The 16,770-nt window shown below is 45.6% G+C and overlaps 1 protein-coding gene across 2 annotated transcripts; it reads right to left on the reverse strand.

The window, feature by feature from the left end:
• Positions 1–1,431: 1,431 nt before the first annotated feature.
• Positions 1,432–16,543, reverse strand: LOC139382523 (carbohydrate sulfotransferase 1-like). Of its 2 annotated transcripts, XM_071126624.1 has the most exons (3): positions 16,386–16,543; positions 11,986–12,160; positions 1,432–2,758 (listed from the first exon to the last, which is right to left on the reverse strand). In XM_071126624.1, exons 1-3 carry the CDS (start codon positions 16,386–16,388, stop codon positions 1,614–1,616), a joined length of 1,323 nt encoding a protein of 440 aa, XP_070982725.1. In that variant the 5' UTR covers positions 16,389–16,543; the 3' UTR covers positions 1,432–1,613. The 2 variants fall into 2 exon arrangements, with proteins under 2 accessions (XP_070982725.1, XP_070982731.1); XM_071126630.1 differs by lacking the exon at positions 16,386–16,543 and having other exon boundaries at positions 11,986–12,257.
• Between the last annotated feature and the right edge of the window lie 227 nt (positions 16,544–16,770).

Consider the following 16,770-nt stretch of genomic DNA (forward strand, 5'->3'; position numbering starts at 1 on the left):
GTTATGATGAAGTACTGAAATTCTCACCAAAGAAACATATGGTTCTCAGAATAAGGTTGTATGCAAAATAACCATAGGAGAACCATGCTTTCACCAAACTTTAAGAAACATATGGTTCTCAGAACATTATGTGCTAGCTGGGCGTATTGTTATCAAACCTTTAACATTATACATCAATTCGGTCCACTAGGATTCTCTCAGAGTCAATACTATTGATTGTTTATTTCCCCACATCAGCAATGACAAGATTTAGGTTTAGTTTGAAGACAATCCAAATTCGATTGGAGCGGAAATAAAATGATAGATGTTGAATTAGCACCAGGCTCAGTTACATAAATTATTCTAACCACAATGTCCTTGTCTGTAGGTTTTCATTTTGATATTGAAGGATTGTCGTTTGACTGACTTCAGCACAATTAGCCTAACTTAATCAAATAAACAGAATTAGTTTGTTATGTTAAATCGATTTATTTAGAAAATATTAAATTTATAAAACAGAGCTTTATGATATTTTGACAAACCTGATTTACAGTTGACAGTTACAGACTTAAGACAAAGGACTGACACCTTTTCTTTTAATAACACATATATTATAGTATATACACTGTACCAACCAAAGGCCTCTGTCTGAAGTGTACATTTGAAATCAGGTTGCAATACAAAGTAGGATACAGGCTCTGATCTTCATGGTGTGGTTACCTGTGACATTTTAAGCCATTTCCAGGCATCATTCAGAGCATTTTCGAAGATGCTTTGTCAGGCAAGCACTATAATTTTCATTTCACAAAAATCCCCTCCATCCCTTTAAGGTGAGCATAAATGGATGACCTGCATCGAGCCATTCTTAGAAAACATAACACCATTAGAGTGACTTGAGGCTAGAATTACTGTACTAAGCGCTGACATCAGTGCAACGTCAGCAATTGTTATTCTAGGAAATAAAACATGAATACAAAGTGTTGGACATAGACACATTGAATTTCCAGGAAAAAGAACATAGAAACAATATTATTTCCAGGATTAAAAACATAACATTCTAAGGTAAAGTATAAATCTGACCTTAAGTATACATGTCATTGCTGTGAAAGAGAATATGAATGGAGCAGCACATAAACACGTACACTAAGAAGCTTTATCCAAGACAACTCAAAAACATGAGATTCTCCTCGATACTGGCAGGTAACATACTGGACTGGCAGTTGAGTTCTGTCGGTTTTTGGAGTGTAATTTTCAAACCACATGCAAACTGTAAATGAAATGCATTTAAATTCCCAACAATTTTGGGGGGAAATATCTTAAATTGCTTGGCATAAACAAAACATGCTTGGAGATATTAAATGTAATGAAGACACACACAGACAGAGTCATTGTCATAATCATAGTCATAAAACATTTCTGTGAAATAAAACTTTGTATCATTGGCTGCATTTACACAGGCAGTTCTGATTGTTTGCCCAATTATAGGCAAAAGAGCTGACCTGATTGGTCAAAAGACCAATTAGTGGAAAAATATCAAAATTGGATTGCCTGTGTTTGAGTGAAGACACAGACAACATATCAGTTACACTATGGAGCCATTGTAGCATTATATCCAACCACCTGCATGGTCACATTTATACGAGAGTCTGAAAAGGCCTGGGCTCCACCAGACTATTAGACATGTTTCTCAGATCAGCCACAGAGTGGACCACCCTGTAGCCTAGAAGAGAGAGTGTATCATTGCACAGAGTCTGCAAAGTCATCACTATATCAAACCCTAGTCTCAGTCTCCAGCTCTCTGCTGTGGCTTTGGAGTCTCTGGTGGTGGAATATTTATAGTTCCACTCGGATGTAGGAGGCGCGCTGTTCTTGGTGTTATGTGCAATCCACGAGTGCACGCTTTCATCCATCTCCAACCCCACAAACCTGTAGATCTCCAGAGCCTTCTCCTTGGGGTTGAGGGCCAGGTCCTCGTAGCGCACCAAGAGGTAGCGTCCACGCAGCCACGCCGGCCTCTGCAGCATTGTCTCTGCTGAGTCTGCCATGTCCCTGCAGGTGCTGGTGATCTGAGCTAGGTCTACGTAGTGCGGCTGCCTACCTGTAGCATTCCAGATCTTCCAGGCACGAAACTGCTCAGAGAATGCCATCATGCGCGAGGCCAGGATGGCTCTGGGGTCACGCACCAGGTGAACGATCCTTAGGTCTAGCCGCGGGTCCTCGGTCAAGGTGCGCAGGTCCCCCACCTCAGGGACACGCACCGTCTTGATGGCCACGTGGCCCCGTGAAAGACACGCGATGGAGGCCAGGGTGAGGTTCAGCGCCCCGCACTTCTTGGGGCACCAGGTCTCATCAGGCTGACTCCCAGAGGCCGAGGCCCCCTCACCACCCTCGGGGCACACAGGGGGGGAGCAGAGAGCTCGGCTGGAGCTCCGGCGGAAGAAAGACCCAGTGACGTGGTCCTGGGGCTCAGGACGGATGTAGTTCTCCAGGAAGCGTAGGTCACAGGTGTAGAGGTTGAGGAGGAGGTCCCGGTAGGCCCCCAGCAGGGCCCGGCGGTCCAGGGCCCGACGCAGTCTGCCGCTGGAGTTGGTGAAGGCCTGCTGGACGTGGTAGAGGGGCTCGAACGCATAGAAGATGGCCGGATGCTGGTTGAAGAGCTGACCGGTGAAGGAGGAGCCGCTGCGGGTGGTGGCAAACAGGAGGATGTGGCGCCGGGAGACCATGGCTGATGTTTCCATGGGCAACGTGTTGTCCTCACACATAGCTCTCCACCTGGAGTCTAGAAGGACAAGGGGACAAGGAGAGGATATCTGTACCCATGTAATACACATAGTAGCCTATTGTACTGTGATAGTTGCAATAACTACAATAGCTGCCTATGCTTCTAGAATATGATACAGTTGATTAAGTATTTAAAAAGTCTATATACAACAGTATGGGTCTTAATTGACTTATTTAGAGGGCAACTTCATGATTGTTCTTTATTTTACTACTTTATAAATACAACTGTTAATATTAATTGGTTGACTTTCATACAATTTCAGACAAAGACGTTCTGCAACCAATCCTAAGCTCTTGGCACATGGACACTTGGAATGAAAGAAGCTTATAAAAGTAAAATAGAATCCAGTATCATCATCATAACAGAGGACTAAGAAAAACCAACTGAAGACTCTATCCAGCCAATTTGCTTAAATAATTCAGAAAGTAGGCTAAACATGCATGAGTAAGATGCTTGTCTGCCGATGTTTACCCAAGGACTGGTGAAATGTCTCCTCTCTAAATATAGAGCGGATTGCTAACGTGTAATTACTGCTGATGAGGAGTTGATTGCAAAGGGGTCGTTACTTTTATCTGGAGACGATATACAGCCACCCCGCGAAAGCTGATTAATGAGGATAAACTGGAGGATAATTGTCAAATGAATAAAAATGAATCACAGATATTACATCTCTCTCATCCTCTCCTTCATGAAAAGGGGAATTCCCTTGGGTAAGGATTAGCTTACTATTTGCGCTCTCCCTCTGCTCCTCGAGACTCAGTGACTAATGACCCCACGCAAACAAACATTCTTCCTGTATGAATACCACATAAGGGTTTTATGTGGGCAAAAATTCCCAAAATTAAACTTGTGAACCCTGAATGTACAGTGGGGCAAAAAAGTATTTAGTCAGCCACCAATTGTGCAAGTTCTCCCACTTAAAAAGATGAGAGAAGCCTGTAATTTTCTGTTTTTCTGTTATATACCCTTTGTTGGCAATGACAGAGGTCAAACATTTTTTGTAAGTCTTCACAAGGTTTTCACACACTGTTGCTGGTATTTTGGCCCATTCCTCCATGCAGATCTCCCCTAAAGCAGTGATGTTTTGGGGCTGTTGCTGGGCAAGACGGACTTTCAACTCCCTCCAAAGATTTTCTATGGGGTTGAGATCTGGAGACTGGCTTCTTACGAAGCCACTCCTTCGTTGCCCGGGCGGTGCGTTTGGGATCATTGTCATGCTGAAAGACCCAGCCACATTTCATCTTCAATGCCCTTGCTGATGGAAGGAGGTTTTCACTCAAAATCTCACGATACATGGCCCCATTCATTCTTTCCTTTACACAGATCAGTCGTCACTGGTCCCTTTGCAGAAAAACAGCCCCAAAGCATGATGTTTCCACCCCCATGCTTCACAGCAGGTATGGTGTTCTTTGGATGCAACTCAGCATTCTTTGTCCTCCGACCATATGACATTCTCCCAATCTTCTGGATCATCCAAATGCTCTCTAGCAAACTTCAGACGGACCTGGACATGTACTGGCTTAAGCAGGGGGACACATCTGACACTGCAGGATTTGAGTCCCTGGCGGCGTAGTGTGTTACTGATGGTAGGCTTTGTTACTTTGGTCCCAGCTCTCTGCAGGTCATTCACTAGGTCCCCCCGTGTGGTTCTGGGATTTTTGCTCACCATTCTTGTGATCATTTTGACCCCACGGGGTGAGATCTTGCGTGGAGCCTCAGATCGAGGGAGATTATCAGTGGTCTTGTATGTCTTCCATTTCCTAATAATTGCTCCCACAGTTGATTTATTCAAACCAAGCTGCTTACCTATTGCAGATTCAGTCTTCCCAGCCTGGTGCAGGTCTACAATTTTGTTTCTGGTGTCCTTTGACAGCACTTTGGTCTTGGCCATAGTGGAGTTTGGAGTGTGACTGTTTGAGGTTGTGGACAAGTGTCTTTTATACTGATAACAAGTTCAAACAGGTGCCATTAATACAGGTAGCGAGTGGAGGACAGAGGAGCCTCTAAAAGAAGAAGTTACAGGTCTGTGAGAGCCAGAAATGTTGCTTGTTTGTAGGTGACCAAATACTTATTTTCCACCATAATTTGCAAATAAATTCATAAAAAATCATACAATGTGATTTTCTTGATTTTTTTTCCCTCATTTTGTCTGTCATAGTTGAAGTGTACCTATGATGAAAATTACAGGACTCTCATCTTTTTAAGTGGGAGAACTTGCACAATTGGTGGCTGACTAAATAATTGGTGGGGACATCGGGGTGGCGGAGGAACCTCCCGCACCTCATCTTCTTGAAGCGGACCAGCCACCACCGGCCTGAGGAGAGACACATAAAACGAGGGGTTAATACGGTAATAAGGGGGAGCTGTAACCTATAACACACCTCGTTTATTCTCCTCAGGACTTTGAATGGCCCCACAAACCGCGGACCCAGCTTCTGGCAGGGCAGGTGGAGGGGCAGGTGGAGGGTCGAGAGCCAGACCCGGTCCCCCGGTGTGTACGCCGGGGCCTCGCTGCGGTGGCGGTCGGCACTGGCCTTCTGCCGCCCTTCGGCCCGTTTAAGGTACCCATGGGCGGCTTCCCAGGTTTCCCTTGAGCGTCTCACCCAATCGTCCACCACAGGAGCCTCGATCTGGCTCTGATGCCATGGTACCAGGACCGGCTGATAGCCCAACACACATTGGAAGGGCGACAGGTTCGTAGAGGAGTAGCGGAGTGAGTTCTGGGCCATCTCTGCCCAGGGGATGTACTTCGCCCACTCCCCTGGCCGGTCCTGGCAATACGATCGCAGAAACCTACCCACATCCTGGTTCACTCTTTCCACCTGCCCATTACTCTCAGGGTGAAACCCAGTTGTAAGGCTGACCGAGACCCCCAAACGTTCCATGAACGTCTTCCACACCCTGGATGTGAACTGGGGACCCCGATCAGAAACAATATCCTCAGGCACCCCGTAGTGCCGGAAGACGTGAGTAAACAGGGCCTCCGCTGTCTGTAGGGTTGTACGGAGACCGGGCAAAGGGAGGAGACGACAGGACTTAGAAAACCGATCCACAACGACCAGGATCGTGGTGTTGCCCTGTGATGGTGGCAGATCGATCAAGAAGTCAACCGACAGGTGTGACCAAGGCCGCTGTGGAACGGGAAGGGATTGTAACTTCCCTTTGGGCAGGTGCCTAGGAGCCTTGCACTGAGCGCACACTGAGCAGGAGGACACAAAAACCCTCACATACTTGGCTAAAGTGGACCACCAGTACCTCCACTAAGACATCGCACCGTCCTACCGATCCCCGGGTGACCAGAGGAGGGGGACGTGTGAGCCCACCAAATTAGCCTGTCTCTAACCTCCAGCGGAACATACACCCGTCCCGCTGGACACTGTGGTGGAGTAGGCTCAACACGCGATGCTCGCTCAATGTCTGCGTCCACCTCCCACCTCACAGGTGCCACTAGACAAGAAGCCGGGAGGATGGGCGTAGGATCAATGGCCCGCTCCTCCGTATCATATAGTCGGGACAGTGCGTCTGCCTTAGTTTTCTGGGAGCCTGGTCTATAGGAGATGGTAAACCTAAATCGGGTGAAAAACATGGCCCACCTTGCCTGACGAGGGTTCAGTCTCCTCGCTGTCCGAATGTACTCTAGATTACGGTGGTCAGTCCAGATGAGAAAAGGGTGTTGGCCCCACTCAAGCCAATGTCTCCACACCTTCAGGGCTCTGACAACAGCCAGCAGCTCCCGATCCCCCACGTCATAGTTTCGCTCCGCCGAGCTGAGCTTCCGAGAAAAGAAAGCACAGGGGCGGAACTTCGGTGGTGTACCCGAGCACTGGGAGAGCATGGCTCCAACCCCAGCCTCGGATTCGTTCACCTCCACTATGAATGCCAAAGAGGGGTCCGGATGTGCCAGCACGGGAGCCGAGGTAAAAAGAGCCTTCAGGCGACCAAAATCCCTGTCCGCCTCAGCCGACCATCCCAGACGCGCCGGCCCCCCCTTCAGCAGTGACGTAATGGGAGCAGCCACCTGCACAAAACCCCGGATAAACCTCCGGTAGTAGTTGGCAAACCCTAAGAACCGCTGCACCTCCTTTACCGTGGTTGGAGTCGGCCAATTACGCACGGCTGCAATGCGGTCACCCTCCATCACCAACCCTGATGTGGAAATGCGATACCCAAGGAAGGAGACGGCCTGTTGGAAGAACAAGCATTTCTCAGCCTTGACGTACAGGTCATGCTCCAACAGTCGCCCAAGTACCTTGCGCACCAGAGACACATGCGCGGCGCGTGTAGCGGAATAGACCAGAATGTCATCGATGTAAACCACCACACCCTGACCGTGCAGGTCCCTGAGAATCTCGTCTACAAAAGATTGGAAGACTGCTGGAGCATTCTTCAACCCGTACGGCATGACGAGGTACTCATAATGGCCGGATGTGGTACTAAACGCTGTCTTCCACTCATCTCCCTTCTGGATACACACCAAGTTATATGCACTCCTGAGATCCAGTTTTGTGAAAAACCGTGCTCCGTGAAATGACTCAATCGCTGTGGCAATGAGAGGTAGCGGGTAACTATACCCCACCGTGATGGAATTTAACCCTCTATAGTCAATGCACGGACGCATACCTCCCTCCTTCTTCTTCACAAAAAAGAAACTTGAGGAGGCAGATGAGATGGAGGGCCGAATGAACCCCTGCCCCAGAGATTCAGATATGTATGTCTCCATAGCCACTGTCTCCTCCTGTGACAGGGGATACACGTGACTCCTGGGAAGTGCAGCGCCTACCAGGAGATTTATCGCACAATCCCCTCGTCGATGAGGTGGTAATTGGGTCGCCTTCTTTTTTACAGAAGGCGATAGCCAAATCGTCATATTCTGAGGGAATGCGCACGGTGGAGACTTGGTCTGGACTCTCCACCGTTGTAGCACCAATGGAAACTCCTACACACCTGCCTGAGCACTCCTCCGACCACCCCTGTTGCCACAAAATCCTGGGGTTGTGACGGGGCAACTAGGGGATCCCTAACACCACCGGAAACGCAGGAGTATCAATGATGAAGAGACTAATTCTCTCCTCATGACCCTCCTGCGTGACCATACCCAGTGGAGCCGTGGCCTCCCTGACTAGCCCTGACCCTAATGGTCGGCTATCTAAGGCGTGCACTGGGAAGGGTTTGTCAAGCTGAACAAGGGGAATCTACTAGCGCCTTATGCAGGGAAAGAGACTCACCTGAGGTGTCCGGGCAGTGCTCGGCCTGGCGTCTCGACTCCCTGGAGGACCCCCCCAGCACCGGTCAGCAGTGTGCCCTCTGCGACCACAGCTGGCAAAGGAAAGGCCCCCTCCTCCGGTCGCCCTCGCTGCAGCACCTCCTAGTTCCATGGGTGTTGGAGTGGTGGAGCTGGGGGATGGAACTGACAGAGCCTGATCTGGACGTCCGCGGGTCGCCAGCAAGTTGTCCAACCGAATGGACATGTTGATCAACTGGTCCAAGGAGAGGGTGGTGTCTCTACAGGCCAGCTCCCTACAGACGTCCTCACGCAAACTACACCTATAGTGATCGATCAAGGCCCTGTCGTTCCATCCCGCGCCAGCGGCCAAGGTCCGGAACTCTAGAGCAAAGTCCTGAGCACTCCTCTTCTCCTGCCTCAGATGGAACAGCTGTTCACCCGCCGCTCGACCCTCAGGTGGGTGATCGAACACGGCCCGAAAGCGGCGGGTGAACTCTGGGTAGTGGTCCCTCGCCGAGTCAGGATCGTTCCATACCACTTTGGCCCACTCAAGGGCTTTACCTGAGAGGCAAGAGACGAGGGCGTTCACGCTCTCACCCCCCGAAGGAGCCGGACGAACGGTCGCCAGGTATAGGTCCATCTGGAGTAAGAACCCCTGGCACCCGGCCGCCGTCCCATTGTACTCCCTTGGGAGGGCGAGTCGAATCCCCTGTGCTCAGGCAATGAAGGAGAGGGTAGTGGTACTGGTTGGGGTGTGGCTGATAAAGGTGTGGGAAGGCCACCTCTCTCCCATCTCTCCATCGTCGCCATCACCTGATCCATGGCGGTCCCCAGCCGGTGTAACACTGCCGTGTGGTGTTGAACTCGCTCCTCCACGGACCCTGGGAGTGCGTCTGCTCCTGCTGACTCCATAATTTATTTGGTGCAGGATTCTGTGCATCTCGGTGAGAGGTGTAGGAGTCAGGCGCAGGAGAGCAGGGATTTCTGAGAAGCGTGTTCAATGTTTAATATATATATATACGGTGCCTTGTTTAATGTTTAATATATATATATACGGTGCCTTGCGAAAGTATTCGGCCCCCTTGAACTTTGCGACCTTTTGCCACATTTCAGGCTTCAAACATAAAGATATAAAACTGTATTTTTTTGTGAAGAATCAACAACAAGTGGGACACAATCATGAAGTGGAACGACATTTATTGGATATTTCAAACTTTTTTAACAAATCAAAAACTGAAAAACTGAGCGTGCAAAATTATTCAGCCCCTTTACTTTCAGTGCAGCAAACTCTCTCCAGAAGTTCAGTGAGGATCTCTGAATGATCCAATGTTGACCTAAATGACTAATGATGATAAATACAATCCACCTGTGTGTAATCAAGTCTCCGTATAAATGCACCTGCACTGTGATAGTCTCAGAGGTCCGTTAAAAGCGCAGAGAGCATCATGAAAAACAAGGAACACACCAGGCAGGTCCGAGATACTGTTGTGAAGAAGTTTAAAGCCGGATTTGGATACGAAAAGATTTCCCAAGCTTTAAACATCCCAAGGAGCACTGTGCAAGCGATAATATTGAAATGGAAGGAGTATCCGACCACTGCAAATCTACCAAGACCTGGCCGTCCCTCTAAACGTTCAGCTCATACAAGGAGAAGACTGATCCGAGATGCAGCCAAGAGGCCCATGATCACTCTGGATGAACTGCAGAGATCTACAGCTGAGGTGGGAGACTCTGTCCATAGGACAACAATCAGTCGTATATTGCACAAATCTGGCCTTTATGGAAGAGTGGCAAGAAGAAAGCCATTTCTTAAAGATATCCATAAAAAGTGTTGTTTAAAGTTTGCCACAAGCCACCTGGGAGACACACCAAACATGTGGAAGAAGGTGCTCTGGTCAGATGAAACCAAAATTGAACTTTTTGGCAACAATGCAAAACATTATGTTTGGCGTAAAAGCAACACAGCTGAACACACCATCCCCACTGTCAAACATGGTGGTGGCAGCATCATGGTTTGGGCCTGCTTTTCTTCAGCAGGGACAGGGAAGATGGTTAAAATTGATGGGAAGATGGATGGAGCCAAATACAGGACCATTCTGGAAGAAAACCTGATGGAGTCTGCAAAAGACCTGAGACTGGGACGGAGATTTGTCTTCCAACAAGACAATGATCCAAAACATAAAGCAAAATCTACAATGGAATGGTTCAAAAATAAACATATCCAGGTGTTAGAATGGCCAAGTCAAAGTCCAGACCTGAATCCAATCGAGAATCTGTGGAAAGAACTGAAAACTGCTGTTCACAAATGCTCTCCATCCAACCTCACTGAGCTCGAGCTGTTTTGCAAGGAGGAATGGGAAAAAATGTCAGTCTCTCGATGTGCAAAACTGATAGAGACATACCCCAAGCGACTTACAGCTGTAATCGCAGCAAAAGGTGGCGCTACAAAGTATTAACTTAAGGGGGCTGAATAATTTTGCACGCCCAATTTTTCAGTTTTTGATTTGTTAAAAAAGTTTGAAATATCCAATAAATGTCGTTCCACTTCATGATTGTGTCCCACTTGTTGTTGATTCTTCACAAAAAAAATACAGTTTTATATCTTTATGTTTGAAGCCTGAAATGTGGCAAAAGGTCGCAAAGTTCAAAGGGGCCGAATACTTTCGCAAGGCACTGTACTCAGTTCCGAAACTTAACTACACATACGTAATAGCGAAAACAATAAACATCATAGATCATCGAACGCAAATACACACAAGCTTAATCCTGCACGAATTAAGGCAGGCAACAGGTGCCCTATATACACACAGAAATAAACGCAATTGAAACCAGGTGTGAAAAGGAACACAGAAAAAGGGATCGGTGGCGGCTAGTAAACCGGCGACGCCGAGCGCCGTCCGAACAGGGAGAGGAGTTACCTTCGGTAGAAGTCGTGACAACTGCTGAGCTAGCTGTAGGTTATGCTTTCAGTACTAGATTCATTCTCTGATCCATTGATTCAGGGGACAACATGTCAGTTCATGCTGCAAGAGCTCTGATAGTTTGGAGGATGTCCTCTGGAAGTTGTCATAATTACTGTGTAAGTCTATGGAAGGGGGTGAGAACCATGATCCTCCTAGGTTTTGTATTGAAGTCAATGTACACAGAGGAGGACGGAAGCTAGCTAGCTGTCCTCTGACTACACCATGGTGCTACCCTACAAAGTTGTTGAGGCTCCTGTAGACCTTCATTGCAAAACAGTGTGTTTAAATTAATTATTTGGTGGAATGTGAATATATTTTGTGTAGTTTTATCTATATAAAACATATTTTCTTAAATTAAATTCACTGTGGAGGAATTCCCTCCTCTGAGGAGGAGCCTCCACTAGTCTAGCTACATAATAGAGGCATCAGTTTAAACCCTACCAGTTACTGAGCAAAACTAGAACACAGCCTCAATGAAAATTCTACTTTAATTAAATAACAAAATACATACAGTTGAATGTATAGCTACTTCTGTTTGTTGCTCAGTCTTGTTATGTGCTTTGCAAATAGAGCCTTACCTCTGGGCTGTTGGCCCTCACAGCGGTAGACACACACTAAGTACATATAGTATAATGCATTCTCCCATGTGTGCTCCCTAAGCCATATATACAGTCCAGCCACTTTGCGTTTGTTCTGTATTAGTGGTTACATGCTTGGCAGAGATATGCCTATACCTTTGGGCAGCTGGCTCTGGCAGTGGTAGACACACACAAAGTAGGCTAGAACATACAGCAGAATGTGTGCTCCCTAAGCCATATACTAGCATAGCCACTTTGTGCTTGTTTTTCTGAGTTAGTGGGGACATTCTTGGCAGAGTTTTGACCCTACCTTTGGGCTGTGGGCTCTGGCAATGTAAGACTTCTCAGTAGACACACAAAGTAGATACACTGGAATGTGAGCTCCCTAAGTCATGTGGAGTACAGCCAATTGTGCTTGTTGTTGTGCATTAATGGTTTCATGCTTGAGCTTTCTCTTACCTTTGGGTTGTCGGTTTTGACAGTGGTAGACGCCACCGTGGCAGGGCCCGGACAGAGAGTCTCTTAGGGTGCGGATGGCTGTGTACTGGACCCCCAGAGAGGCACACACCAGCAGCAGCACTGTCTTCCAGGAGCACTCCATCCTGCGTCCTCCTCCGGCCTTACATCCTTCACGCTGCAACCACCAGGGGAAACACAGAGAGGTGACACTCCTCACACACTGTCCTCAGGGAGAACAAGAGCGATGCAGAAGAGTAGTCCTCTGGGATTTGAACTTTCTGCAGACATTCTGACCAGAGCAGGAAAGAAAACAAATATTTTACGAGCAGCTTTTTTTCTTCTTTGTAACGATGCAAAACTCCGAAACTTTATGTCAAAAATGTATGGAGAAAATGTATCCATGCCTTTGTCACAGATTAAACTACTGCAATGCTCTACTATCCGGCTACCTGGGTAAGCCTAGTGGTTAGAGTGTTGGACTAGTAACCGGAAGGTTGCAAGTTCAAACCCCTGAGCTGACAAAATACAAATCTGTTGTTCTGCCCCTGAACAGGCAGTTAACCCACTGTTCCTAGACCGTCATTGAAAATAAGAATTTGTTCTTAACTGACTTGTCTAGTTAAATAAAGGTAAAATAAAAAAAATAAAAAAAGTGCACACATGTGGCTATTCTGTGTTGAGCGGTTAACAAAGAAATAGGTACTCCCATATGCTTAATTTAGAGTTATTAATGTAACTTTAGTTCTACAAATGTAGAGCTATATGTTTTGATTTTTAATACGTTGTAAGGCTGCATGATGCAACAATAACGATGATTTTCTTTTAAAGTTGCTTGAAAAGCATGAGCTCTGCTTAGTTTTTTTGCACATGTGGTACACACTTCGTCAGTCTCTCATTCACTATTTTAGAAGCACTTGATAATGCCTCGAATTACCCTGCGGCATCCCCTTTGTGTGACCATGATGCACCCTAAAAAAAATCCAGGTCATTTGCAGCCCTTCACCCTAAATGCTGCTCGCTTTGAAGCACCTCATCTCACTTACACAGTTCTCCATCACGTGATCGGGTCTTACTCACAGGCTACAAGTGAACGTCTTGACCTATTCTATTCTGTGCAAGAAATAAATATTCCAAACATGGTCTGGGACAGTTGTGAGATGCGATAGATCCCAAATTAATACAACCACGCAATGAGGCTGACACAACAAATGAGAACGTTTAGCTTAAAATGATAAACTATTAGGCTATTTCTTCATATTATAAGCACAGCAATGCGCACATGGCAGTTGGCTTTAATAAGCGTGAATGATCCATTAGTGGGAAAACACCATTATCAAAAGTGACCACAAATGTGATTGTGCATGTAATGCTTTTATGATAAAGGTGCATTTTTATGGTGAAAATGATCTTTCCCAAACTTGAAACTCACACACTGCTTATGTATGCCAGTTAGGCTCTACACCCCTTGTAAAGCGGATTAATGTGCTTAACTTTAAGAAGTTATTTGGCCACTTTAGTTGTGATACAAACCTTATTAAAACATATAGGCCTATGGGCTAGGCTACATGAGGTGTGCGACTATGATTGAAAAAGTCACAAAAAAAGGCATTGTTTCTTATGGTAGGCATCATTCACAAGTGATAACATAATTCACAAGTGATAGGCTAATATTGTCAACAATCAGACTATTCTTGATTTAATATGTGTGAACAATTTTTTTATTTAGAATGAACCATTATCATGCACCTGTCTCGTAACAGGGGCAGCAGAAAAATAGCGAATGGAAGACACATTTCCCCGTGGTTCATTTTCATGCCAGCCAGGTAGGCTATACTCCTGCTGTAAAGAGAAGCAATGTGCTTAATATTAGGAGAGTTGAGAAATAAATATAGTAGGCCTAGCCTATAGAAAGCTGATGGTTTCCTTTTTAATAGAGGCTTTCACTCTGTTTTCTCATGCGATTGCATAGCCTATTGAAATGGGCTCTCATGAAGTGTTTGATTAGATTTTCGAATACATTTGTATTGGTGTCAGAGTGATTGGAGGGACAATAGAGTGCTGAGTACCAAGCAGTTAGCAAGTTTGATAGGCTACTAATGGCCATCAGCAGCATAAGAGCTTGGAGAAGCCTAATTATCGTGACTAAACGGTCACGTGGAATTTGACTGCCTTCATGACTCGTGACCGCCGGTAATACGGTCACCGCAACAGCCCTATTCCTGAGTGGCGTAGTTAAAGTTTTTAGCTTAAATCGGCTTGAAAATCTATTTCAAGACTTGAAAATGGCTGTCTAGCAATGATCAACAACCAAATTGACAGAGCTTGCAGAATTTAAAAAAATAATCATGTGCAAATATTGTGCAATCCAGGTGTGCAAAGCTCTTAGACTTACTCAAAATGACTCACAGCTGTAATCGCTGCCAAAAGGGATTCTAACATTCACTCAGGGGTGTGAACACTTAAGTAAATTAGATATTTCTGTTCTTCATTTACTATAAATGTGCCAACATTTCTAAAAACATATTTGAACTTTTTCACTATGGGGTATTGTGTGTAGATGGGTGAGAAAAAAATGTATATTTAATCAATTTTGAATTCAAGCTGTAATAGCAAAATGTTATTTTTCTGGTTTCCTGTATTAGGTATGCTCTCCCTCTCCCCTACCAGAGAACCTGAGCCCTAAGACCATGCCTCAGGACTACTTGGCCTGACGACTCCTGGCTGTCCCCGTCCCCAGTCCACCTGGTCGTGCTGCTGCTCCAGTTTCTGCTGTTCTGCCTGTGGCTATGGAAACCTGACCTGTTCACCGGAGGTGCTACCCAGACCTCTCTCTCTCTCTCTCTCTGCTCGGCTATGAAAAGCCAACTGACTTTTACTCCTGAGGTGCTGACCTGTTGAACCCTCTATCACCACTGTGATTATTATTTGACCTTGCTTGTCATCTATGAATGTTTGAACATCTTTGATGTGGCCTTAATGGCCATGTACTCTTATAATCTCCATCTGGCACAGCCCGAAGAGGACTGGCAAACCTTTGGGCCTGGTTTCTCTCTAGGTTTTTTCTTAGGTTCCTGCGTTTCTATGAAGTTTTTCCTAGCCACCGTGCTTCTACATTTGCATTGTTTGCTCTTTGGGGTTTAAGGCTGGGTATCTGTATAGGCACTTTGTGACAACTGCTAATGTAAAAAGGGCTTTATAAATACATTTGATAGATAGATAGATAGATAGATAGATAGATAGATAGATAGATAGATAGAGAGATAGAGAGATAGAGAGATAGATAGATAGATAGATAGATAGATAGATAGATAGATAGATAGATAGATAGATAGATAGCGGGGCTTTAGGGAAGCAGGTGAAAGAAGTGACAATGGACAATGCTGACAGCTAAAAGTATGAATACACAATTTTGTAAAAATGGTTAGGGCCCCCCTGAGTGGATCTTGCTTGCCAGAATCTCTCCCAACTCTCTCCTCTGCCAGGGGGGCAAGTCACATGCAGTAGCTGACATGCAACAGCCACAGGCAGAGCAGCTGAGAGAGAAGGGTGCACTCTCACAGAGAGAGAAGCTCTACTGACCTGAGGCTACAGACTAACCCCGGTGATATGACAGAAGATTAATTTAGTCCTACATGCTTCCCTGTGCCTCACAGAAACGAGAAATGCAAACTGGCACTTTGAGATGTGGAAAGGTCAATTGTGGATCTTATCTTGTACATTTTGACTTACAGCACCTGTCTTTACACTGAATGCATAGACATGATTATCAAACAGGACATAAATGGCTCATGCAACCTTATCACATAGGCTATATACACCCCATAGAGCAACATCAAGTAGTTAGACAGACAATAGATAAGCTACAAAGGAAATATCTAACATTTGGTGGTGATGGTGTTGGGGTGCTCATGAAAGTTTATAATCATCTCATGTAAAAATTTTAAAAAATGGCAAGTGTTAATAAAATATTGAACACATAGGTGCATATTAAACAAAATAGTGATATCTAAATGTTATTAAAATAAAACTTTATATATGTCTCCTCCATCAACTCAGAGCAACAGGGTGGAAGGCGTCGTGTACCTGGGTGCCAAGAAAAATGCACAGTCAATGACATGTTCTCTAGGATATAAGATAAGAAATCACACAATAATGCAAACTATCGATGGTGCAGCGACAACATCCTCCAACATAACCGTAGCCTATATGTTGCACGGTTCGGTAACCTGTGCCGTCCAGGTAAGCCTAAACGTGAGTTCAAGTCCGTCGTAATTCATCACTGCCAGTTACTATATCTGATAATAATAACAGTGTAGATAATATACTAGTTCACAGTCACACAAATGTTGCCGTATGAACCAATACTAAATACAAAACAGCAATAAATAAATGCATCTTACCATATAAACTCTGCCAAATCAGCTCGGTAAAGTCAAATTCATTGGTGGCACCCTTTTAGAGGGTAAGCATTTTCGTGTTCTCGACGGTTTGTCCAGTAGCGGAGTGGAATGAGCAGTAGGAACTGAGAGAGCAAGCAGCGCCTGGTTGTGGAAACGCGCGAAGGGATTGAGCAGCAGAGAACGCTTGAAGAAGCAAAGCAGTAAGCCTCCCCCGTGTCATTTTCAGCCCATAGCTGACTCAATAGTTGGTTTCTTTCGATGTCTTATATAATAGGCTTATAATAGGCTTTGAATCATCACACATTTTAGAATAACTGTAAAACTATACTAGATTTGGGCAAACATATTCATATGGTATCCAAAACAACCTGTCCAGATAGCACAT

This window comes from Oncorhynchus clarkii, chromosome 2 (genome assembly GCF_045791955.1).
Source record: "Oncorhynchus clarkii lewisi isolate Uvic-CL-2024 chromosome 2, UVic_Ocla_1.0, whole genome shotgun sequence".
Lineage (NCBI taxonomy): Eukaryota > Metazoa > Chordata > Actinopteri > Salmoniformes > Salmonidae > Oncorhynchus > Oncorhynchus clarkii.

Excerpts from the sequence above, each read along its gene's own strand:
- LOC139382523 (XM_071126624.1), bottom strand. Across the intron at positions 2,759-11,985 it reads TCAAAACCGACAACCCAAAG|ACTCCAGGTGGAGAGCTATG; the intron begins GTAAGAGAAAGC and ends TTGTCCTTCTAG.